The following is a 27,525-nucleotide window of genomic DNA, read 5'->3' on the forward strand; positions in this document are numbered from 1 at the left end:
TGTAATGTATTATATGATTGGTAATTTGAATTGTATGACGTAAATTATTTATTATTATAGGCATTGTAAGCTGCTTCCGTTACTATATATGAATGTTTACCTCTAAAGCATACATGAGATGGGAGATGAGACAACCCTAGCATTACTGACTGACCGACAGACAGACACAAGACTTATAGAGTAGCTTCGCTACTACAAACATACAAATGTTTACCTCTAAAGCATACATGAGATGGGAGATGAGACAACCCTAGCATTACTGACTGACCGACAGACATACACGAGACTTATATAGTAGATTCGCTACTACAAACATACAAATGTTTACCTCTAAAGCATACATGAGATGGGAGATGGTTGGCGCGGGAACGCTGTAGACACTGTGGTTACTCGTCATCTAAAACGTTATACATTTTTACCATGTAGTTTTCATATCAACATAGAAAATTAACCTACAGGGGTATTTTTTGTCTTTTATAATAGAAAAGGGTTTTGTTGAATTATTGAAAAGTTTTCTAATATATTTTAAGTTAAAATCTTCTAATTTAAATTTATGAATTAAAAAACTGATAAATGGGGTAATACTGGAGTAATTTTGAGATTTCACTATAAAAAAAAACTACTGTCATAAATATGTTACTAAACATACGATGTCTTTGATAGGTATGTTTCAAATCTATTTTGAATTTTGTCGTAAAAGAAGGAAAAGGGTTGAAACTTTTAAAAACATTTTGGAATGAACTTTTGATCACTTACTTTTTTAAATATATCTCTTTGCAAACGCTAAAATATTACAATATTTAGTGCTTTCCCTTTAAGTACCTTGCGAGCATAAGACCCTCATCTAAATATTTTTTAATTAATTGAAAAAAACGGTGGGGTAAAAAAGGCGGGGCCTATATCTGCGGTTCCCTCACCCTGCGAAAATTTCCAGTACCCAATTAATTTCAAGGGGGAAGGGGGGATTATGTTTGAATAGCTAGGCATTATGAAAGAAAATACCCAATAGTATGATAATATATTTTGAAAGAAGGTGTATCAACTTTTTTTTTATAGCTAGCCGGTTCTTTTAGTAAGTAGTAGATGTAAAATTTCTCATAGAATTCAGATATGCAATCGGTTTTTTTGTAGACCTCTTATTTTTTAAGTAATTTAAGTTTTTAAAAAAAAAATTAAGTCGATTTTAAGGTACTAAAATGCAACAAAAAAAAGAAAAAAATGGCCATTATGAACAAAAATAGTAAGATCTTTAATTTGACACCTTACTTTTTCAATTCTGTCAGGTAATTATTGAAAAAATCGATTTTTTAAAACCCACGAGAATAAAAACTTTGACATTAATTTTATTATTTCACAGGTAAAAAAATATGGGTTCATATATACCTTTAGAATCAGAAAAATATTACGAATTCATTGTAAGCAAAATTAAAAAAAAAAGTTTACAATATAGTATATAAACTACAATAAAAGAAATTATATGAAAATATCATATTATATTGTACAGACAACGTCTTAATTCTTGAATTGAGTATAAAAATGGGAAGGGGGTAAAGAGGGGGTAAAAAGGGAAGACGATAGTGTTGCCTGAACAAAAAATACAATTGGCCATTTGTTTAATTTTGAATTTTTTTACTTTTTTTCAATTTTGCTTACAATGGATTCGTAATATTTTTCTGATTCTAAAGGGATATATGAACCCATGTTTTTATGTCTGTTTGAGAAAATATTTAGGTCTAAAGTTTTTATTAAACCGAGGTTAAAAAAATAGATTTTTTCAATAATTACTCAACAGAATTTTAAAAGTAAGGTGTCAAATTAAAGATCTTACTATTTTTGTTCTTACTGGCCATTTTCTTCTTTTATTTTGTTGCGTTTTAGTACCTTAAAACCGACTTAATTATTTTTTTAAAAAACTTAAATTACTTAAAAAATAAGAGGTCTACAAAAAAATCGATTGCATATCTGAATTCTATGAAAAATTTTACATCTACTACTAACTAAAAGAACCGGCTAGCTATAAAAAAAAAGTTGATACACCTTCTTTAAAAATAAATCATCAGTTATATTAATCTACAAAATAAAAAATTAGAAGGGACAATGGACTATAAATGAATCTGGCCCTTAAACTTAAAACTAGTTTTTATCTTTAGTAGCTTAAAAATTTCAGATTGTAAGGACACATTTTTTACTACAATCTTAGTTTACCAACGAGGGAACATTTTAATAATTGGTTTAGGGTGAGATTGATTTATCATCAATTGCCATATGTAACTAAATCAATTAATACTAACTAAATGGGAATGAGCTAGATTGAAATACTCACATTCATTTTCGATATTCTATTTGCTAAAATTAAAATTATCATATAAGAAATTTAAAATTAAACCTAAAAGAAAATAAAAAATGGAATATAAATATCCCATTTAAATTCTTTAAATTATTTGTTGAAAAGATAGACTACCATTAAATTGATTATAGAGAGGATTGGCTATATAAACAAGGGAAATTTTGTCCCTGAGATGCAACATTGTAAGTTTACAATGACTTGTGTAAAAAAGAACAGTAAACTGTTATCATAAAAATCAGGAAGTTGGTAAAATTAAGAAAATATGGAAGAATTAAATAAACTACAAATAAAAATACTTAATACAAATTTAGCGAAAGAGTGATATATACAATATATAGTCAGACGGGCGGACGTACGGAAATACCATAACTATAGAGCTTCCGCGCAACTTAAAAGAAACTTACCTTGAAGTGAAGTGGAAAAAAGTGTGTCACTATATATTTTGTACTTTTTATATCAGAAATATTTCATTTTCATTCTTTCTACAATTTAATTGTCATGTAAACCAGAATAAAAATAGGGCTTAGAAGCTTCAGTCGCCTGAAATCTTTTACAATTTTAAAAATCAGCTGGAATTCAAAACCTGAACTAAAAAAATACATTTAAACTGATTTAAATTTGAAGCTTAGTCGCGGCTTATGCGCGGCTGCAAAGCCATTAATGCTGTCACATGCACAGAAAATTAAAATGTCGTTTTTTTTTTACTAACCTTCCCCCAAAGTGCCTATCGAACACTGAACCCCCCCCCCCCCCTATCCTGTAAAGTAATCTTGGGTTGTCGCTAAGTGATATACGGACGATTATTATAAAGACACAGTTATAGAGTAGCTACGGTACTAATAATTGTTTTTTTTTCTTGTAGAGGTGGGTATATTTAAAGTTAAATCCCAGATTTAAACAAGGATGACAAAATCTGTACGTAGCGAATCTAGAAGTTTTTAACCTGTAGATTTTATATTTACAGAAGTAGATTATGGTGCCTAATAAAAATGACGTCTTACCATACAATTGACCAATGATAAACCAGTATACATTTTACCATTGGTAAATTAAAATGTATACTGGCCTATCATTTGTCACTGTTTTGTATGACGGCATTTTTAAAGGCGCTAGGTATTATAGAACTGCTTCGCTAGTAAAAAAAGATTAGTATTAACATAATGTTAATACGTACAATGTAGAGTACGTTTAAATTACATAAATATATATTATAACAAGGATGACAACATTTATAATTAGCAAAGCAAAAAAAGTCATGGTTGGACAAACGGACAAACTCAGTTACAGAGCAAATCATCAGTGTCATAAAAATACATTGAACTTTAGATTAAAAATTTACGAAAGCTTTTTTATTCAAATATGTATAGATCTTTTGTAACATGACCGACCGACAGACTGACGGGCAAGGTAAATTATATACTGGATGCTTACAATTAATTTTTACATAAAGCAATGTATCTTGAATAGCATCCAAGAAAATCACGTTACCCTTCTGCCGTTTCTATCAGATGGACAGACGTATCGATATTTCGAAATATATGGTAGCTTTGCGTCAAATTAAAGTTTTACATTAAAGATTTATACATTAAACGCCCTGTTTTAGTCAAAACAACATATTCGATTTAATAGAAACTTACAATTGATAGAAAACTCATATAATAATAAAAAAATACCTAAACTAAATTAAAAAGTTTTTGCTGTCAATCTAAGTACAGATAATTACTATTGGGATGAATAATCTAATATCCAATAATTTTAATAATGTTTTTTATCTTATTTAATTCATTTAAACTAATATTTTTAACTATTAATGCACTTTGGGCTTAAAAATAAGAATGTCATTTAATTTATATTGTTAGAATTACACATTTTTTAATAGATAATCATATTATAACGAAGAATATTTAACTTTCTTGGTGCTCCTGAGCTGAAAGTTGTTGAGAGACTAACATAAATAAAAGCCATATGACTGAGAACTTTCACACAGATACATTTTTTCAACCTTTTCCATAACATTTTAAAAATCATATTTTATTAATACTTCTAAAAGATATTTAAAATGATAAATTTCTAAGTAAAATTTGTGTCTTTTATATATAAATTTTAAAAAGACAGCATTTTAAAAAGTAAAAATATTCCCTAGATTCCCCCAACCAAAGTCTCTCCTATTACATTAAGGAAAGGTAAGAATGGGGGAGGGGGGTGGAGAAAGGGATGAAAGATGTAATGGTTGTATGTAAAAATCAATAACAGCTCAGCTTAGGCATTTATTATCTGGTTCCTGACAATATCCAAATTAAGACGACATTTTAAAAATGCTTCAAACAAAGAAAATTTATAAAGAATTTATTCTTTGCTTTTAATAGAAATATTTTACATTTTAAGCCCTATGTTTCGGGTTATTCCCCCACAGTTTTAATTAAATGGGGGTCAGCTTTTTGTTCAATGATTGCTATTATTGAATTAAACATCAGATTTCTTCTTACTTATTCTTATCAACAGTCAATTCTACAAAAGGGAAGGACATGTACCCTAGTTTTTTATATAAAGTGTGTTACTCTGAACCATTAGAAGTAAATAGTGGTGTGCCTCAAAGTAGCATTTTAGGACCAATCTTGTTCTTGATATTTTTTAATGATCTTCCAAAGTCAACATTACTTAAACTTCTCCTTTTTTGTGATGACACAACAATCTTAGCCTCGGGAAAAATCTTAATGATCTTATTTCGTTTGTTAACACTGAACTTCAAAATATTTCTCAATGGTTCAGAGCCAATCAGATGTGTTTACATCCCAACAAAACCAAATTTACAATATTTTCCCCATCCCCATCCCTTATACCTTGGAATGAAATTAACCTTTACTTTGATGAGCATGATCCCAATACACTGAATCCAAATCCATTACTTAAACATAAAATTGACTTTGTAAACCATGAAAGTGAAATCCCTGCAATCAAGTTTCATATATATTCCTGTGCATCGCCTTCAATTCTTAATAGCATCAAAATAAAGCAAAAAATGGCTGTAAGGTGTATAAAACAAGCAACATATTATAGTCACTCTGGTCCGATCTTTAAAAAACTTCAAATTCTACCTTTTGACTCTTTGTGTATCTTTTTTAAACTTAAGCTTATGTATGAATATAAAAAAGATCTATTGTCTAGGTCTTTTAACAACATGTGGCCCCGTAGGGGTGATTTAATTGACAATTATAATCTTAGAAATGATAATAATCTAACTATACCGGCCTGCTTCGCGCATTTCTCTAGTTGAAAGACTACCCTACTGTTCCTTACCAACTCTATGGAATAATTTTAATGATATTGACAATATAAGAAATAGTTTGACTAAAAAGCAATTTATAAGCAAGCTTAAAAAGTGCCTACTAAATAGAATTGTAACCACATGTAATAGAATTTTATGCCGCTCATGTCTTTTGAGAAATTTAAATTAAGTAATAGCTTTAACTCCATACTTCATCTATAATCAATTTTATTTTTCTAAATTTAATATCTAATGTTCTAGTCTTCTCACATACGCCCTTCCTCACTCCCTCATTTTCACACTGTAATGAAATTTAACACTTTTAGTAAATTTCTGTTGTTTCATATTCCTAATCTTTTTTCTTTAAACTTGTATATTATCTATTTCAAAGGCTATCCAATATTACCACTCACGAGATTGTTTAGTCCTTTGACACTGTACATAATTATTATCTGATTATTCTGTCCTTAATTTTTATTCATATTCAATTTTATTGTTTGTAAATGAATATTTAATACCTGTATTATAATACTGTTATTATTATTATTTGTTATGTGTGTCATAAAATAAATATCTAATCTAATCTAATTTTTTATATGTTTCATTATTATTTGGCCACAACTTGGTAAAAATGCTCACAAATTTCGTATTTTCATCAATTTTCTTTGAAATATAAAGATATTTTAAAACTGATTGATTGGGCTTGTAAAGGAACCATTTGAGTATCTTAGGTCGAAAAAGGTCTGATTTGTGAGTATTTTTGAACAAGTTGTGGCCAAATAATAATCAACATATAAAAAGGTAACACACTTTATTACTTCGCGCTCATAAAAACATAATTTTTATTATTAAATATTTCTTAATGTGCATCTTATGAATGTTGTTTTCCCCAATACCTTTTATCTTCCATTTTTTTACATTTTTAAATGAAAATTTAAGAAAAGTTATTTCTTATCGTATTATAAACTGCTTTCCGCGGATATAGAATGTACAATTATAAGATTAAAACCAGTTTTTTTAGCCCCGAGCTGAGGTACCGAAGGCATGGACTTGAAAACTCCCTGGTACTTACATAATGATAATTAAGCTTTAGAAATGCGATCAATCTACTGCGGCTTAAAAACACGGTAACTTTTAATTACTAATTCTCAAATACTAAATTCCAATCTATAGATACGGTAATATTGTATGTAATAATTGGGAGTATACATCAATTTATCCCTAACCTCAACTGAAAAAAAAAATAAAAATTTGAAAGCTCATTTTTTATTAATGAAAAACATATTCAAAAGATATTACAATTAAGATAAATTTATAAAATTTGTTTTAAAATTAATTAGTACATTTGATTTTATAAAATTAAAACAGATATTTTACTAAAAATTGCTTTTTAAAAAAATCTACACAATTTTCCTAAATACAGAGGGGTTACATAAATTGTTTATTCATTGAAATGGTAATCTAACACAATTATATTACAATTAAACACAAATAATTTAAATTTAGTTAAAATGAAAATTATTTTGCTTTAAGTTAAAAAAAAATCATTGTTAATTTGTTAAATATATCCAAAATATCTAAAGAATAAAATACATGTAAAAAAAGATGAAAAATGATGTCCATAAGTAGCGCCAATATTTTGTCATTAATACGAGTATATTGTCATTTTATGTATTATTTGTCAAGTAAGGCACTTTTCTACACCACCTCTCCGATTTTGGAAATACTCTATACTTTGGTCTGTTGGGAGGGCAGAGTCCCTGGATGTCTAGATATCTAGCTATCCATGATGAAGGTAGAGCAGAGGTGGTACAGAAAAGTACCTTTCCAGGCAAATAACACACCATGTAATACTAGGAAATAGTAGGACGTACGAACAGACTGTAATTCTTAGAGTAGCTGCGCTACTAATATGAATCTCACAATGTTTGAAAATTATTTGAGCTAAAATGAGTTACAAAAGATTAAAGAGTTGATTTATAAGACTAGTTAAAAATGCCCTATTATAGTTTAAAACTATTTAGTACAATCATCACGTCGCCTCTCAAAACAATCATGAAATTTCAACATAAAACCAAAAAAGGACCAATTATAAATGAAATATCACCATCTTTAAGAGTTCTTTAACGTAGTAAACAAGATGTTTTGTAACAAAGATTTCTTGATGTTAACATATCATTTAATAGTATGTAAATTTTAAAATCTAACTTTACAATAAGTTTTACAAAAGCTTTTCTGTTTAAAACTAAAAATATTTGCTATCTCTGGGGTAAAAATAACTTCGAAAGAGTGGACTAGTGTAATCAGGGATCTTAAAGGATAGGACAATGGATGATAAATTAATGCATCCAAATTTATGATATAATATCCATTTCGTTAATTTAACTTATTGGTGTAAAGTTTTTGGACAAACCCATATTTATCAAACTTTCGGTACCAGTGTAGTTTACAAAGTAGGTTTATTGCATAAATGGTCATTTTGAGTATGTTGTTGAATGAAATGGCTTGATTGTATTGAGGAACGCCGTTTTATGAAATTTATAATTTCTACATGAAATGAAATGATCACATAAAATTGAATATAATTATCAACAAAATGACTAGAGTAGAGTTTCCCTGAGGTTTGAGAATTCGGTGAATCCAGGTATGGGGTCATCATCCAGCTTTTTAGAAGATTTTTTTACCAGACTGTTCCCGGATTTTTTATCAACAAAGGCATTTTCTGGCAGCCTGGGTAAGAAGTTACCAGTATGGTTACTCGTGGCAGATGTGAGACTTTTCATCAATAAATTTCCATTCAGCAAACGTTTGCTTTTTTCAAATTGTTCAAGCAATTCATTTTTCACAGGGTTAGATTCTTCAAGTTGTGTCACTGTTGCAGTGTCCTTTGTTCCATTTGGTAACTGTTCAGAATTCGTTTCAGCATTCTTAGGTGCTATGTTTTTGTCAATATTCTTTTTGATCATAGTATCAGTATTTGTTTGATATGTAGTGTAGGCATTATCAATAATTGTTTCTTTATTATTTACATGATTAGCATCGTTTATATCACTTATTATCTGACTAGAATTGTTACTACTAATATTATTGCAATTTTCCACTGATAGTTCAGAAGTATTTTTGTCTGTTGAGTGACTTTCTTCAACATCTGTTTGATTTTCTAGATCCCCGTTGGGATCATTTTCTTGTCATATATCATTCATATCCCAGTTTTGCCTAAAAAAATAACGATGTATAGTAAAGCAGGAGTGGGTGGGACATTGGACTGTTTATTACACTAGTCCCCAAAGTTTCACAATGATGTTTTCTTATTTGTTGGCTAATCAAAATTGAGGACTTTCATTGAATTTTAATCTGTTGGTACATTAAAATAAGTGCCCTAACTTTTCAACCACTTATTGTAATCTACTGATGCTTTTGTCTATCATCATTTGGGATGTTGTTCAATTTATAAGCCATTTTCTTATGCCTTTAGATCACTGATAGTAAACAGTTGTTAAGTCAATATTAAGAAGTTCTTAAAAATTTGTAATTCTAAATTTTTTGGCATGTCATGTTAATAAATAGGATAATTTACCTGGCTCTGGGCTGTTTACTCATGTCAGAAACTAATCTTTGAACTGTTGAGGGCTTCAAACCCGGTAACTCTGCTAACATCTAAATGAAGTTTATATTTATTTCGAATGTCCAAAAAGTGCTTGAGATGAAAAGGGAGAGACCAACAACACTTTAAAAAAAAAATTTTTGGGGGGGGTAGGGTCATTTCTTTTAGGGGCGATTTTTCTTGATAGGGTTGTGGTTCATTCCTAAACATAGTTGTTTCCCAGGAACTATGAAAAGCTACACTGAAAAGGCCAACCATATCAGTTCATTGTTTTCTTCGAGATCCTTTAATACAAACAGATAGACAGACAAATACAGATATTATTTAAGTTATTTAAGGGAATGTTTTCAAATGGATGATATAATCCTTATTTTGGTCTAATTTTTTTGAATTTATTACCTATTGAAAAAAAATATTTTTACCTCTGGGCTTGTTAAGCAAGTTTCAAGTAGATGTGGTTCCTCAGGTGACTTCTTTCTTACACTAAATAATAATTTGTGTCATTAGAATTTTCAATTGTGACTATTGAAAATAATATATTAGTAACAAAGCTGCACTATATAACTCCGTTTGGCTGTCCGTTCGTCCGTCCTAATAGGAAAATATGAACTTCGTGGATGCATTTTAAGCTAGACTGCTGTTATTTATTTTGTCAACCAATTACCATCAACTGTATAGATAATTAGATTAAAGATTTCCAAGAACACTGATCATCTACTCTTTAAATTAGTATTTTCTTCTATCTCTTTAGCTGTTCTTAACTTTTAATTTGTAAGTATCGGTACTTATTAATTATTTCAAACTTAGATAATTAACTTACCTAAAAGAAGAAAGTAAAGGTTGTTGAACCCCCTTCTTCATATGGTCATCATAGTGCGAATTACTGAAGTTCAATGGTTCATAATCAGACGCGGCATTTGTGCTCATATGTTGTTGACCCAGCACGGTGTTGCTGGGCTGGCTGGTGGTGATCAACTCGGGCAGAACTCGGAACCCATTGCATACAGGGGCAGTGGTTGCAGCGTCTGGCCGTGAATGTGCGGCAGATTTTGTGGATAGTGAGGGGGATGGATGGGTGGGGGGAGGTACAGGTATGCTAGCCCTTCGGCTAGGCGGGGTCATGTTAGATCTAAAATAAGAAATTATACAAGTTATACTAAATATAGTTTTCATTTTAAAATATTCTTATTAACAAAATGTTTTCATACATCTACTGAAATTCCAGACAAAGAACATGAAATCAAAGGGTCAAAGGTTATTTTTACCTGTTATGCGATAAAGTGCTGGATTTTCTAGCAGGCAAGGGTGTAGTTGGGTCCCGTCGGGCTTCAAGAGTGTGATAACCTAAAAATTAAAACTCTGTTAGAAGTCAACATATAACAGAGACAAACATTTTAGTAAACCTTAAAGTAGTCCAAATATTTTTTTCTGTTATTTGATCAACATAAGACTATTGTCAGCATAGAATTATAAGAATAGCGTTCCAGGGTATAAATACAAAATGTTGTCATTCTAAATATGACAGTAAATATTACCTGGATTTATGACAGGCTTAGGTCTTGACTGTGTATAGGGATCAGAATTTGGTGGTTGGGGAGAGTGACCTCCGTTGGTTAGGGCTCCTAAAATACCAAATATTAATGTCGTCTCAGTTTTCGTTCTATATTCATTTATTGGACTGAAAAAATGAACACTAAACACACTATTTGTTTAAATGTACAAAAAAAAAACAAATTTTACTGGATCTAATTTAGGGAATTCCTACAAAAGACCTAGATTCCAAAAGACCAAATCCTACGAAGACATAATCCTACAAAAGACCTAATGCTACAAAAGACCTAATCCTACAAAGACATAATCCTACAAAAGAACTAATGCTACAAAAGACCTAACCCTACGAAGACATAATCCTACAAAAGAACTAATGCTACAAAAGACCTAATCCTTCAAAAGACCTAAATTACAAAAGACCTAATGCTACAAAAGAACATATCCAACAGAAGACCTAATCTTACAAATTATAAAAGAACCTAACCCTATAAAAGACCTAATCCGAAATTAGACCTAATACTACAAAAGACCAAATCCGACAAAATACCTAATTTAGTACTATAAATGTTTATACCTGTATCATGATGGTTCACCGGGCCGTTTGACCGCTCCACGATTGTGGCGTTCTGTTCAGCAGCATCCGGGCTCCAGGGAGAGCTGGAACCTTCAGATCCTGGTCCATTCACTCCTGTTCGTACCTTCTGCTTCTTTGCCATATCCACACGAGCATATAATGCCTGAAAAGCATTTTTGTCAAATCAAAATTAGTCCCGGCATAGGAGAAAAGTGTTTACCTGTATTTATACTATTTATAGGAGATTCTAGATGTGAAAACAATATTTTATGTCGAAACAAAAAAAACAGGGAGGAAATACAAGATATTGGACTGGTACCCAAAGTAGAAATCATACTGGTACCCAAAGATTGATACACATGTTCTTTGATTCATTAGCTTAAAAACTTAGTGAATTTCTTTTTCATATTTTGATTGGTTGGTAAAAACTTATAGCTTACAAACTTTACCACCAATAACTACATAAAAGTATAAAAGAAGTATTTTTTCATAATTGGGGGATATCTTTAAATGTATCGCCCATATATCCATCAAAAACATCCCTGTTTTTAAATCAAGGGGACATTGTACGGGGAGAAAGTCGCTCAAAATTAAAAATGAGAAGTGGGAAAGAAAACCCCTAAAAAAGAGATGGATAATCCCTCATTTTTATGACGTCACGTTGATGGCTTTCTCCCCGTATGGGGACATTAGATCAAATTAATACATAGGTGGAGATTTGAAGTCAAGGGGTTGCTTAAGATTCAAAGGTTTTAATGGGTGTATATTTTGTATTATTTTAATTTTTAAATTGTTTGTACATTTTTTCTATTTAATTATGATAATATAAATACTCAAGTTTCTGCTGACTTCAGTAGACAAAATTGAAATTTCCCTTTAACTGAAATTGGACCACAAACAATGAAGAAATAACAAAGTTTCTAAGCTCACATTAGGCAAGGTAAAATTAAGTAATGAGATAGTTGGAATGTAGCTCATTTTAGGGACTTAAAACACATTAATAAAAATAAAGATGGAGGGGGGGGGGAGTCATGATCCACTTGTAGCTTCAAGGGATTTTACCAAGAAAATCAAAATTCTAATATTGCTGATGCTAGAAAAATTAATGAATTCAATAGATCCATCTGACTTCTTTCCTATAAGATATCCTTTTTTTAAATTCAAATATCTAAATGTTTCTAAATGCTTTATTAAAGTCAAAGTGTTTATAAAATATTAAAAGAATATACAAGGATGAAAACACATTTTTCAAAATCAGTTTTCCTTAAATTTTTTGATGGAAATCCGACAAATTTTCAAATAGTAAATGCTCAGTTTTCGATCAGGGAAACCTTCTCAAGAAATTATAAAAAAAAATTCCTCATACAGCATCTGAGTAAATCAAACTCAACAATGGAGGGTGGAGAAATGGACTATAAAATAAACTGGTTCTCAAAGATTTAGAAAAACGATCTTTCAGTAGTTGACAATCATTTGTATGTAGAGCCACATTGATCAGCTCTCTGAGGGCAGTTATTTAAATCTTACAAAATAGAGTTACAGACGGACAGACAAGGACAACAATGCTTAAAATTAGCGAAGTTTCTGGAAATTCACCTGAATATCGCCATTAGAATCCTGCCCGTTCTGTCCTTCCTCCTCGTTACCCAACATTACTGTTGCCTAAAATTAAATCATCGTCCAATAAAAGTAACATGATGTTTGTCTGTGTATCAAAAGACCTCTCCAACTGCTGGACCGTTAAAGCTATCATTGACAGTGAAGATTCTTAGAGATCATTGTAACGCTTTAATATATTAGGGCCTCCCAAGAAAAAACATTAATTTTAAAAAAATTACCCCCATCCTTCCACGCAATATTTTGATATTTATTTCACAAGCTTTTCGTCCATTAGAAAAAATAACGTTAGACCAGTTATTTTAGGATTTGTTTATAGTACATGTAGGGAACTTTAACCCCAATAGTTTCTACCAATTATTTACCCAAAAATTTAGTTTTTCTTTAAAATTTATGATTTGAATCAGTAGTTTTCATCATTTTGAATTTACAAATACAATTAAGTCCGTAAGTAGCGCAGGAATAAAATAGTTCCTGATTATTCAATCAATCAACAAACATGAACTTATGGTCATTTTAAGTGTCCATCAATGTTTAACTTCCAAACAATGTCCTAGCTATGCGCTGATAAAGATTAATATTAATTGTTACCTGAGAAATAGAACTTGTCTCACTGCTGATAGATCTTTCTCCATCCCTACCAAATTTTCTAAACAAAAAGATTAATCAGTTTTTGCTTTTAACCTCCAATTCTACGTGCTATAGTGTAAAAAATAGCTTAAAACCATCTAAAGACCTATACAAATTCTCTTATTCAGCTAATTCGCTAGCTTCCTTTTAATCTATCTAACGATCCGTTTCAGTGATTCAAGAATGAGGCATATATAGCTACTAGGTGCCTATCTATCCAACAATCTATCTCTATATCATACGTGGGGTAGTTAACCCCCTCCAAGTGTTTCATAATTGCATTCTCCCATCTGTCTATCTATCTATATAAATACATATTAATCTATCTACCTACATACCTATAAATCCGACTATCTATCTATACCTGACTAATCATAAGTGGGGCAGTTATCCCCCCTAACAAGAGTTTCATAACTACTATCTATCCAATCATCTATCCATCTACCTATCCATCTATTATTCTATCTATTCATTTATCTACCTCTCCAACTGCCTATCTATCTATCTATCTATACCTGACTAATTCATAGGTGGGGCAGTTATCCCCTACCAAGAGTTTCATAACTGCTATCTATCCAATCATCTATCCATCTACCTATCCATCTATTATTCTATCTATTCATTTATCTACCTCTCCAACTGCCTATCTATCTATCTATCTATACCTGACTAATTCATAGGTGGGACAAGAGTTTCATAACTACTATCTATCCAATCATCTATCCATCTACCTATCCATCTATTATTCTATCTATCTATTTATCTACCTCTCCAACTGCCTATCTATCTATCTATACTTGACTAATTCATAAGTGGGGCAGCTACCTCCATTCATTTTTTCATAATTATCTTTCTATGTATATATCTATCTATCTATGTACACTGTACATATCTATTTACCTATGTATCTGTCTATCTATCTAAGTGGGGCAATTATTCCCCTTCCAAGTGGTTTATTTTTGCTTTACATCCATCTATCTATGTATACATCTATCCATCTATCTATCTATACCTGACTAATTCATAAGTGGGGCAGTTATCCCCCCTTCCAAGAGTTTCATAATTGCATTCTTCGTTTTGTTTCATTTCAACACTTAATAAAAAAAACTATATTAATAATTAGGTTTACAGGAATTTTGCAATGAAAGATGAATTAATATTTATCTTAATTCTTATGTAAAAAATTAGTAGGAAAATATAGTAGGAAAATAGCCTGGATTTCCCCCCCCCCCCCCCCCCCCAACAAGCTTTACAACCAATTAGAACAAGTTATTTCCTAGATCTTCAATTAAAAAAAAAAAACATTACTAATTTTTGTATAAAAAGATGTCTTCCAATGTCTATATATCTACCAACTTTCTATCTAGATATTTGTCTACCAGCTATCTACTATCTAACTAACTACCTAGAATAAGGATCTTCGTCTGCTTCCCCGTCTGGTTTTCTTATTGTACTATAGGCAGCTTCATATCTAGATAATAGATAATCATAGATGAAATTCCGCGGATATCAAAATGAAAAATAAAAAGATTAAAACCAGTTTTGTTAGCCCTTAAGTTATTATGGTTTTTGTTTTAATGTTCGTTAAAAATTGTCTGTAATAAGATGCTATACATGATTTTTCACTATGGCTTAGAATAATTACTAATTCAGCGGATATCAATCGGTTTAGAAGCCATGTTGTAAGAACAGATACTGTGGTAAATCTTGTGGCTGCACCTCTGCTTTATGCGCCTTACATAATGCTGACTCTTTATCCTCATACTAGCGACTCCACGCCTAGAGGTGAAAAGTCGACATCCCCCCCTCAACCTTCAAATTTATTTTCGAAAAGGAAAATAATTTTTTTTTAAGGGGGTGGTCTTTTTTTCAAAGGCATTCTTCTTTTTTAAGGATAAAATCAATTTAATGAACCAACATTGTTTTTAAAAATGATTTATAACTATTTTGGTGGAGGTTATCTTAACCCTCCAAAAAAATCGCACCTAGAAAAAATTTCCCCATGGCGAAAATAAAATTTAATAATTATTATCAAATCTAAAAATGTTATTAACTCTTTGTTGTATAAATTGTTAAGTTTTGCTTTTATTGATGTGTACCAGTAAATGTAAAGATTTTTTAACAAATAGACTTACCCTATAGAGCAGTATGGGGTACACTCATCATCCAGCTGACTTTCATCTACCTCGCCCAGCTGGTGCAGCTCAGGTTTTCCTAAATTTCAGAGAGGATCAAATTATATAAATCCCCAATTTAAATTATTGGTGGAAAAGTTTGAAATCAACAAACAAATATGCATTAAAAGAATCCTTAATTTTTAAGGGCAACATCTATTATAGCTTGTGAATAAAACTTTGGGTACTTGTGTAATTTATAGTCCAATTTCCCCCTTCCTCACTGCATGCTAAAATACAAGTTTTTACTAGTACCCAAAGTTTTAAAACATCTTTAAACCTTCACTGTTGAAATTTTTCCATTAATTAAATCAAAGAAGTAATTTTATTTCTCGTATTCATTCGAATCCGGTGGATAGGAACCAGTTCTCATCCATACGAAAAAACTATGTCTAGCATCGTATTATATCCAGTTTTCTACGAATATTGAAATGTACAATCATAAGATTAAAACCAGTATTTTTAGCCGTGCCTTCGGCACCTCGGGGCTGAAAAAACTGGTTTTAATCTTATAATTGTACATTCTATATCCGCGGAAAGCTGTTTATAATACGATTCGAGAAATAACTATTATCATATTAAGACATCAATTTATACACATATTGTCTTATCCTTTAAGATCCCTAGTAAACTAATTAATCTTTTAATCAAGACAGACCAACATTCTACCTTGTTTAATGGCAAGACCATTATGATAAGTTTTTGTAATTTAGAATTATGTTTTGACAAGCCACACTTTTCTTATTTTGAACAGGCCAGACATCTCAAGTGTTATGTATACAATTAATAGATTTATTACCCTGGATGGGCAATCAGACGAAGATTTTTAGCTGACTCATTATATGGATGAAATGAAATAAAAATAACTGATCTTTTCCAGAGAGAGAGGTTTATTACACTAGTCCCCAAAGTTTTATAATAACGTTTTCTTATTCGTTGGCCTAACAACTTTGGGAACTTTAGCGAATTTTGATTGGTTAAATCATTAATTTGAATGTTCAAACGTTAGAAACATTAATTTTAGTCTACAAAAGGGGTAGTTTGTATATCATCATTGGAAATGTACATCACTTTATCGGCCATTGTCATATCCATTTAGATCCCTGGCTATTTCCTTCCCAAATATGTACACATTTTAACCACTAATGTGATTGTATTGGTCTACACGGTGTTCTGATCCAATAAGCGATTTATCATCTAGACATTCTATATTTATTATACAAATGTATGTAAAGCAAGAAGGAAATACCATAATCCATCCCTTGACCAACCAGAGTGTCAGAAAGTTGTCACATGATTTATTGTGGTGACCTGATTGGTTGGACCTGTCGGCCACTGCTTAAAAATTCAATTTTGCAAATGGATGGAGAGCTGGGATTTGTGAAAAATGCACGGCGAATAAAAAGGTTCGCAAAAATATATTTTAGCAAATTGGAAAATGAAAAAATGAAATGGAAAAACCGAAATGAAAATCTCATATATTCGATAATATTAATTTTAATGATTTGCTTTAACCACTTTAAGATTTAAGTAGAGCATCTAATCTTTAACTAGGATCACTGAAATTTGTTGAAAAATATTTTTTTTTTGAAGCGTAGCTATATAATCATTAAGTATTTGTTATGTCTATAATTACGTGTGGTTTTCTGTCGTTCTGTCCTTTTGTCTGTCTGTCATAGTTTTCTACTTATCTGTCCTTCTGTCTGTAAGCCCTTCTGTATGTCTGTCCTTTTTACATATAACACATATGTTTAGGTCAAAATATAAAACACTTTGGCTTCTGACATAATCGTCCTTGTTAAATATTTTAATTTGTAGCCCTACTCTAAAAAGAGCTGTGCATCAATTGTGAAATAGGTGTGCACTCAATTTAAGGGGGGGGGGATACAAAATAATTATTTTTTAGATTTTTTCAGCGAATTTCTCTCATATTGACTCATAAAAAGTAGCTTAAAACCAAGACAGCTTAGTCAGAAATCTTAAGGTGTAAGACAATTGACAATAAATTAATGTACATACTCTATGATGATAAACATAATTTACCTTCTGTAAATTAAACCTATTTGTAGAAAAGTACCCAAAGTTTTTGTGTAATAAAATGCAAAATCATAATTATAAAACTTTGGGTACCAGTTTAATTTAAAGTCCAATGTACCCATCCTATCTGACATAAAACATATAGACGAACAACCAAGTACTTATTTAATTTAAGTCACCTCTTTTTAGTTTAAAGTTTGATAAATGTTGCAACATTCCTGTGGTCAGGTTAGAGTAATATCTAAGTGCTAAGTAATAAATCTCGGAGTTTTAAACATGCAACAGGTGTTCTATATAATATGTAAAGATTTGATTCTCCCACTCTGATATTATGTCCAAACTTTTCAACCAATATTTTAATTTGTAAAAAAAGTTAATTTGTTAATATTTATTGGGGTTGTATACCTTGTAATTATAGTTTACTTTAATAATCTTTTGTATTTTGAGGCAATTTTATGATTCTGTCATATTTTGAAAACCTTTTTCTAGGAATAATTTTTAAACTCTTAATATGAATCAAACTTTATACCCTTTTTGATGTCCATTACTCAACTTACAATGTTTTCATGGTACTTGCTTACATGTGGTAGACTGGAGCACCGAACCCCCCCCCCCCCCGCTTAGTTTTGACAAAAATCAAAAATAAGGGGGGGGTAGTTTTTTAATGTCTGGAAAACGGCAAGGAGGAAAAAAGCACGGCAAGGCAAAGACTTCACCCCCCCCCCCTTAATTTTGAAGAAAATAAAAAATAAGGGGGGGGGGGGTAGTTTTTTCACTGTACAACACGCCAGAAAGTTGAGTGAGGTAAATCCAGTATGCCAGAGGGGAAACCTTATTACGAGATATTCATGTTTTGGGGCATAATTTCCTTATTTATTGACTGATTTTAGTAATTGATGTATCCCTGAACAGGTAGTCTTAAGGAGAATATATCAGAAGTGTTTTCATGGGGACTGTCCCCATGAAAACACTTCTGATATATTCTCCTTAAGACTACCTGTTCAGGGATACATCAATTACTAAAATCAGTCAATAAATAAGGAAATTATGCTCCAAAACATGAATATCCCTGTTATAAGGTTCCCCCTCTGGTATACTGGATTTACTTGATTTACCTCACTCAACTTTCTGGCGTGTTGTACAGTGAAAAAACTACCCCCCCCCCCTTATATTTTTGATTTTTGTCAAAACTAAGCGGGGGGGGGGGTTTCGGTGCTCCGGTCTTCACATGTAAGCAAGCACCGTTTTCATTATCGTATTTATTTCCCTATCTATCTATTACTATACCTGAACTAGATGAATATACACAGTCTCTGTCACTTCCTCCATCTCCGCAGGATCTCTCACTCATTGGAGACTGAAAAGAAATAAAAATTACATTTGAGTCTTGGTATTGATTAAGGCTATTTTTCTGCATTTCCCTACCCATTCGAATGCAGATGATAAAAGACACAGCTTTTAGAAATGTTGTAAAATATCAAGTAAACTTATTGACCAACAAAATATTAAAGTAAAAAAGTAAAATTGTCTGACAATTCTGGCAGTGATGTAGTACACATTGTACTTTAAATTTTACTGGTACCCAAAGTTTGATAAACAGGTTCTTTCATTCGATGGAGTATAAATTTTCATTAAATCTTGGTTGTTTGAAATTAAAAACAATTGAAGCTTATCAATCAATAAGTGTGATCAGCATTGGGTTTTTTAATTAATTTATTGTCGATTGTCTTATCTCTTATATCCCTGCAATAAGACAATATGGTACTTTGCTGATGAAAAAAGTTTTTACGAAATAATATTTCCTACATTTTCTTGTATGGCAGACATATATGTTTAAGACAAGGATGAAAATATTCCCCATTATCGGCGCCGGTAACATTAATGTCCAAAAATATATATAAAAACCGCGTCCAAATTTAATTCATCTGGACAAAAACCGGTTGGATGTACAAAAAATTGTATTTCACATCATATCTAGTAAATTTAGTTGCCTAAATAAAAGTACTTCAGAGTAACCTTAACAAAACAACCCCTTCCCACCCTATGTGCCCATCAAAACCTCAGAAATGGTAAAAAATTGTCGAAATGGGTTAAAAGCGTAACTATTACACAATGTTTATTGTTCATTGCTTTTTCCCTTCAACCCTGAACAAAAATTTTTAACACAAGAAAAAACAGGCATGTTAAAGAATAAGACGATGCACGAAATAATGATGAAAATTATTTCAATAAAAATTCTTTAGGTTAAACTTAGTTTTAAAGAGCGTTTTCATGCATTTACAAAACCTTAATTAAACGTCAACAAATGAGAGAACGTGGTTAGTTATACAAGTTTGGGTACTACTATAATTTACAATCCATTATCCCCTCCCTCCCTGAAAAAAAGGCAATTGTATAATACTAGTTTATTGTTATTATCTTGGATTATAACAATTCTGGTAATTTCTTAAACCTGCTATGGCCTACGCAGGGATCTTAAGGGATAAGACAATGTTCAACAAATGTATGTACATCCCCAATGATAATAAACAAAGTTATCCCTTCTTTAGATTAAAATTTTGACACTAAAGCGCAATGAAGGTTTAGGTTCTCAAAGTTTTTTTCTTCAACAAATGAGAGATAATTTTTTGGGTACCAGTATAATCTCCATTCCTGGATAATTCTAGTAATTTCTAAACTAAAATCTTCCTTGGTGAAGGAATACAACTATATAAACAACACCGTTTAACCTACATACTCAGTACTATTTTTGTTGTCTTCTTGACATTATCTAATTTGTTTATATCAAGTACGTGAATGGCTATATTCGTGGTTGCTGTGTCCTCCAAATCAAGGAAACCGGAAGCTCTTTATAGTGCCTATAAAAAAAATGGCGTCATATTAGATTAGTCTATTCTAATAATATATCGTAATTCGGGATTTTTAGGTCAAAAGTTTTTCATTTTAATACTAACTAAATTTGATAACTTTTGGCCGAAAAATCGCTAAAAATACGTAATATCATGGAATATACTAATATGGCGTCATTTTTTATAGGCACTATAAAGAGCTTCTGCTAAAATTAAGGAAGCTGGTGTCAACAGCTAGCAAACTTGGTACCGAAGACGAGAACTGTAATTTCTGCGCGGATTTTGTATTTTATCCAACCGATGAAACGGCCATACTACAGGATTGTGGAAAAGCCGCTATAGCAGTCAGCATTCCGTTGCCGTACAATCGTTGCCAGCAGCTGTTAATTACTACTAATGGCGTTCTTACTGATTGCATCACAAGATCTCTACAAAAACACCGCCGCCAGTTAAGTTTCAGAGAATTCAAGATCCCAAAAAGAAAACAGCTGTTTGATCCTTTCTGCCCCGGCAATGGGCAGCTGGCTGAAGCTGCGAGTACCTCTGACAAAAAGGACCGCAAATGTGAACCGCCCTTTGTTAAAGAAAATACACATTTCCGGAGCCGTAGCATTGCAGACGGCTGGGTTGTCATAGATGTTAAATCTATAAAATAAACGCCTCGACTCCAACATAAACAAAAATAAAGTTTTTGTGTGTAAAATTTTTATGTTTAAATCATTTTTGTGATAGTATACTGTTTTTATCATAGACGTATGTAATATTAAAATGTTTAGAAAAACAATAAATTTTGTTCATTATATATAAAAAGTTTTTTTCTCTTGTATAATACGTATTTTATTTCGAAAATTTATTTTTAGATTTTGTTAATTTTAGTTGAAATGGTATGGTAGTATATGGACTTTTATTTGAATTAAGAGTCCCTAGATGCTCTAGGGAATTAAGTTTTAAATATATTTTGATATTATCAGGAGTTGGTAGTCGAGTATTCAGTTCAGCTTCAAAGTTATAGCTTTGTCTTGTTGATTTGGTGGCTAGTGTAAGCCGGTCGCAATGTTGTGTAAAATTGGCGCTTTCCTTTAAAGTAACTGTTGAGCACATCCTCCCTACCCCCTATTTGTTTTCAATAAATTAAAATTAAGGAATGGTTGTTTTTTTCTTTCTTTGCATAACCTCCCCCACACATCTTATATTTAATTACTTTTCACGTGTAGGGATTGGGTGTTTTGGTGCTCAACAAGCCACTTTAAGGAAAATCACCGAAAATTTATAAAAAAAAAATCTACCTGTCTACATAGACTGATGTCCCTAACTGGTACAGCCGGGGGTTGTCTGAAAAAATATTATGTTAAATTTTAAAATTATGAATCCGACAAAAAAAAACAATATTTTTTACATAAAGAAGTAAGATTTCTGTTTGTTCGTTAAGGTATCGCTATCTAATGCATGGACCGATCTAGTTAAAATTTAGGAGGCTTCTCAAAGGTCCTTCTCCCACTATTAGAATATTTACCGTTTTCATTCTGTCACACAGAGTATCTAAGCAAATAAAAGTAGTAATTTTATGGATCTATTGATTAGTGTTATTAGTGGAAAACTGCAAATTGCGAATCAATGCTTCTGAGCCAACGAATTAGAAACGTGTTCGTAAAGCTCTTGGGAAAAAGTATTAGTTACACCAATGTTCCCTTTTTTCCTGGAAAGGCGTTGTCTCCAATTATATCAAGTAATAAGATATTTTGTCTCTACCTTAAGATTTCAATAACTACTAAACCATTTTATGAAAGCTTTACATGCATGGTATACATCTTTTTCCCTCCTTTCCCTACCATTGAATGTTAATGCTTCTAGATGCGTTCAGCCGCTAGTTGTAAACAATAAAGTAATGAATTACCTGTTGAATGTGCTTAATTTACTGGAGCTGTATATGGATCCTGACCCGTACAGTTCCTGGCTGGAGGTACGGATGTGTACAGTATCCATGGGATTCACATACAACCCAGTCTGGTCGGGGTGCTTCTGGGCAGAGTCCCCGCCTCCTTGGCCCACGTCAGAATGGGTTATTTCACCGTATACTGGAATGTCAGAATCGCCGCCCTAAAAATAAAAGTTGTGTGATTAGAAATAAGGTATTAATAACTGTAAATAACTTCACTTTGGTAATCTATCTATCCATCCATCCGTCTATTTTTCTATCTGTATGTTTGTCTGTCTGTCTGTTGTTTGTCTGTCTGTCTGTTGTTTGTCTGTATGTATGTGTGTATGTCTGTATGTATGTCTGTCTGTTTATCTGTCTGTATGTATGTCTGTCTGTATGTCTGTCGATGTCTGTCTATGTCTGTCTATGTCTGTCTATGTCTGTCTATGTCTGTCTATGTCTATCTATGTCTGTCTATGTCTGTCTATGTCTGTCTATGTCTGTCTATGTCTGTCTATGTCTGTCTATGTCTGTCTATGTCTGTCTATGTCTGTCTATGTCTGTCTATGTTTGTCTATGTTTGTCTATGTCTGTCTATGTTTGTCTATGTCTGTCTATGTCTGTCTATGTCTGTCTATGTCTGTCTATGTCTGTCTATGTATGTCTATGTATGTCTATGTATGTCTATGTCTGTCTATGTCTGTCTATGTCTGTCTATGTCTGTCTATGTCTGTCTATTAGGGTGGGTTCATATCAGAATTAGACAAAGCAGGGATATGCAACAGATAAAATTAACCTTAAAAACATTTCTGACCGAAAAACAATTTTAAAAAATTGAGTTTTAGAACACGACCACTTAAAAATATAATTCATTACTTATTAGTATGCAAAGACGACATTCAAAAATTTTTTTGAATCAGAACCATGGCTTCATTGCGCTCCCTGGAAAGGCCTTGAGGAGCTGAATCAGGAACTTATGTCCGTTTCAAAATATCTCGTTCCTAGCCTTAGAAATCACTAAAAAACCAAAAATATTTAAGGTTTATTGAGAATTGTCCAATTTGTAGAGGTTTTTTAGATTTTCTCAGGCTAGGAATGAGATTTTTTGAAACGGAAAAAAGTTCCTGACTCAGCTCCTCAAGGCATTTCCAGGGAGCACCAAGAAGCCATAGTTCTGATTCAATAAATTTTTTACTCTTATTTACAAATAGCTATACAATTGAATGTCTGGTCGTCAGCGGTTTTAAGACTAAGGATAAATTTTAAATCATCCAGAGGTGTATTATATCTAAACCCCGAACAAACATATTATGCAAATCTGAATTTTCAAAATAGCAGCTTTATTATTCATTTAGGATGATTTTACAATAAATATGAAATGTAGATGCCTCTTTTGGTTACAAAATTCCACTGTTATTTTTTAATTAATCAGCACCAATAAAGCACAAGATCTCAAAAACAGCATTTGGGGGCAATACTGGTGAACAAATATATTATGCAAATCCAAAACAAAGCAACAAAAAAAAGATTTTTTGGCACTTTTCTCCTCTTTTAAAGATTGATTATGATAAAACAATATTTTTTAAAGGGATTTATGCATTAATTATTATGAAATATAGTATAAGGTAGAAATTAATGATTTTTCTAAATAAGAAATGATTGAAAAAAATAAATTTGATCCCTATCACTTTAGAAGACAGCTGCTGACCCCCAGTCTTATGGATGAACCTAAATACATGTTAAAGATAAAAATTACCCTGAAAAGTATACAAAAATGTTTTTTTTATGTGTTAAAGAAATTCATTTTAAAATCTTTATTTTGAGGATGATGACCTTTCAGATGCTCCTGTTGGTGGTGATAATGAATAGAGAAAAGAACAGTAAGACCTAAAGGGAGTGAAAATGACATCGAGATTATCACCTGGAAAGTTCAAAGAATGTCTCTTGGAACAGCAAACAAGAGAAAAATGAGAATGGTAGCCAACTATGTCAACAAGAACAAATGGGAGATAGTGCTTTTGAGTGAAGTCCGTGCAGAAAGAAATGGCGTCATATGGATAGGGGAAGGAGAAGAAGTAACAGCAGTGATTCATTCAGAAAAGGCGGGTATAATGATTAGAGGAGAAATGCTGAAAAAATGGACAGAGGGAGGACAACAGAAAAGACAAACTGAGAGAGCTGTAGGTGTCAAGATTGAAGGCCTTGTTTTAATCTCAACTTACTTACCTGTTTATAATGGACAAAACATGGATGAAATAGAGAATACAAGAGAGAAGATAATAGAACTTTCCGAATGGGCAAGAGGACAAGATATACTCATAATAGGTGGAGATTTCAACGCACATGTTGGTGGTGGGGAGGAGAGACCAGGAATATGCGGCAAATTTGGATTAAGGACATCAAACAGGATGGGGACTGATCTTCTTGAATGGTGTGAGGAGAACAATTTAGTACATGTCTCGAGTTTTTACAACCACAAAAACCGAGGCACTTGGTTTAGCAATATTCACAGACAATGGTATGAAATTGACGGGTTTATTATGAAAAGAGAGCAGAGACATAAGGCAGTAATAAAAATATCAACAGTTGGGGAAGCCACACTATCTGATCACAAGCCGAAGAAAATCAAAATTAAGTGCAAGATAAAAAAGTGGAGAAATGGAGAAAACAAGAAAAGGATACCTAAAATTAAATGGGAGATGCTTAAAAATCCAGAAATTCAAGAAAGATATAGGGAAAGAGTCACTGAGCTACTTGCTGATCATGAAGAGAATGAGGAAGATACCACCAATTGGAATGCCATAGCAGAAGTTGTGAACACAGCTGCTAAAGAGGTATGTGGGGTCCAGGAGAAATCAATTGAGAATCCTTGGATGCTAGACAAAGATGAGGAAGTTAGAATATTGAGAGCAAGAATAAACGGAGCCATAACAAGGAGAAACAACGTGCTACAAAATGCAGGAAATGATGACATCAATGAAAATGAAGATGTAGCTGAAAGCAGGAATGAACTTAAAGAAGCAAGAAAAGACCTAAAAAGAAAGACAAGAGAATGGGAAGAGGAATGGTGGCAGAACATCTTGAATGAATGTAAGGAGGCAGGAGAGAGAGGAGATTCAGGTAGAATGTACAAAACTCTAAAAAAGCTTGGAACAAGAGACATCAAGAAGGAAACAAACACAACCAACATAGATACCAGCCAATTTAGAGAACACTTCAAGAAAGTCTCTGAAGTGAGGTTTGAAAACACACCTGAGGAAATAGAGGAGACAGTAAATAGAGTGAAAGATCTTAGAGGCACAGACAGGGCAAACCAATGGAAAGATATACTAGAGTCAACACCTGGAAGAGAAGAAATATTAGAACAGATGAAGAAGATGAAAGACTCATCTCCTGGTGATGATGGCGTTAGGCTACAGATCTTACTAGATCTTAGAGGCACAGACAGGGCAAACCAATGGAAAGATATACTAGAGTCAACACCTGGAAGAGAAGAAATATTAGAACAGATGAAGAAGATGAAAGACTCATCTCCTGGTGATGATGGCATTAGGCTATGTTACCTGATGAAAGCTGGCCCAGAGATTACCAACAAGATAATTGAGATGGTTCAGTTCATGTTTGAGAACGGAGCTGACAAGTGGGAGGAGAGTCTAAAGATTGGAATAGTCATCCCCCTGTTTAAGAAAGGAGACAGGAATAACCCTAATAATTATAGAGGTGTCTGTCTTTTAGCAATGGGGAGCCGAATCTTAGCCAGGATTCTAGCTGACAGGCTGAGAAGATGGGCGGAGATGATGGAACTACTTGATGATGAACAATCAGGATTCAGGACTGGAAGATCAACAGCAGATTCAACCCAAATAATGGTGAGAATCCAGGAAGATACTGCAGATCTAAGGAAGAGAATGGAGGCCGCTGGAGAGGTATTAGAAAGAGATGATGAATATGTTGCCAGACTACTTGATCTTAGAAAAGCATACCCAAGAGTGAATAAACCTGCTCTCTGGGGTATTTTAGAAAGATATGGAATGGGAGAGAGATGCTTGAGGGTCTTGAAAGATCTCCATGAAGCTACCATCTACAGAGTGAGGGGTAAGGAGGGGGACAGTGAACCTTGGGTCCCGGAAAGGGGGTTAAGAGAGGGCTGCCCTTCATCACCCCCCCTTTTTAACATCTACCACCAAGCATCTATGAGAATGGCAAATGAAGACCGCAAAGTAGCAGCTATGAATGATGACCTAACTGTAGGGATTGAGATGAATTGGGTTCCAGGAGATGCTTTTCCAAGTGAAGGTAGATGGGAAAAGAAGAACTCGGAAGCTGTCACAATCAAAGTAAGTAATTGTTTATTTGCTGATGATACTTCTGTGGCCGGCAAACGTAAAGAACTAGAAAGAGGAGTTAGAATAACAAAAGAAGCTATGGCTAAATTCGAGGAAAGGAACAATGAAGATAAAGAAGAAGAAGTTGTGTTTGGAACAGAAGAAAGTGGAAACATCAGAATGCTTGGAACATGGCTGGGACCCAAAGAAGATGTAAACCAAAGATTGAAAAGAGCAGGAAATGCATGGAGACTAGTGAAGAACAGATTGAAGAAATCAAAGCTGACAAAGAAAATGCAGAGCAGAATAGTACAAGCATGTGTGGAGAGCACGGCTCTCTTTGATTGTCAAGCAAGATCATGGCAGAAGGGCGAGATAAAAAGGATACAGCAATTCATGGACAAGTCACTGAGATACATCTGGAGCAGAAAAAATCAACCACCCCTAATGGAGATGCAGCAGCGAGGTGTTAATATGCAAGATATTAGAAATGAGCTTGAGGTAAAATCCATTAGAGTAAAGATAGAGAAGAGAGTCCTTGAAAGAATAGGCCACGTTATCCGAATGGATGACGATAGGTTAACAAAAGCTGTATGCCTTGGATGGATGAAAGAGCTGGAGAACTGGCCAAAAG

General features: G+C 32.6%; 2 protein-coding genes across 2 annotated transcripts in view; both read right to left on the reverse strand.

The window, feature by feature from the left end:
- Positions 1-2,849, reverse strand: part of metro (membrane palmitoylated protein 7-like protein metro) — a 59,414-nt gene extending 56,565 nt beyond the window's left edge. The window contains exons 1-2 of the mRNA XM_080175915.1: positions 2,752-2,849; positions 329-397 (exon numbers count right to left, since the gene is read on the reverse strand). Coding sequence (XP_080032041.1) covers positions 329-397 — 69 coding nt within the window. The 5' untranslated portion in view covers positions 2,752-2,849. The remainder of the gene's footprint in view (positions 1-328; positions 398-2,751) is intronic.
- Positions 2,850-8,689: 5,840 nt separating this feature from the next.
- Positions 8,690-27,525, reverse strand: part of LOC145332548 (uncharacterized) — a 186,734-nt gene continuing 167,898 nt past the window's right edge. Inside the window, exons 21-35 of the mRNA XM_080177550.1 lie at positions 22,543-22,745; positions 21,935-21,980; positions 19,087-19,156; positions 15,724-15,802; positions 14,994-15,059; positions 14,601-14,681; positions 13,550-13,607; positions 12,938-13,003; positions 11,342-11,504; positions 10,752-10,838; positions 10,482-10,560; positions 10,037-10,345; positions 9,639-9,699; positions 9,190-9,269; positions 8,690-8,828 (exon numbers count right to left, since the gene is read on the reverse strand). Of these exons, the coding sequence (XP_080033676.1) occupies positions 8,801-8,828; positions 9,190-9,269; positions 9,639-9,699; positions 10,037-10,345; positions 10,482-10,560; positions 10,752-10,838; positions 11,342-11,504; positions 12,938-13,003; positions 13,550-13,607; positions 14,601-14,681; positions 14,994-15,059; positions 15,724-15,802; positions 19,087-19,156; positions 21,935-21,980; positions 22,543-22,745 (1,476 nt within the window). The 3' untranslated portion in view covers positions 8,690-8,800. The remainder of the gene's footprint in view (positions 8,829-9,189; positions 9,270-9,638; positions 9,700-10,036; positions 10,346-10,481; positions 10,561-10,751; positions 10,839-11,341; positions 11,505-12,937; positions 13,004-13,549; positions 13,608-14,600; positions 14,682-14,993; positions 15,060-15,723; positions 15,803-19,086; positions 19,157-21,934; positions 21,981-22,542; positions 22,746-27,525) is intronic.

The sequence above is a fragment of the Acartia tonsa genome, chromosome 11, assembly GCF_053477335.1.
Source record: "Acartia tonsa isolate MP-2025a chromosome 11, ASM5347733v1, whole genome shotgun sequence".
Lineage (NCBI taxonomy): Eukaryota > Metazoa > Arthropoda > Copepoda > Calanoida > Acartiidae > Acartia > Acartia tonsa.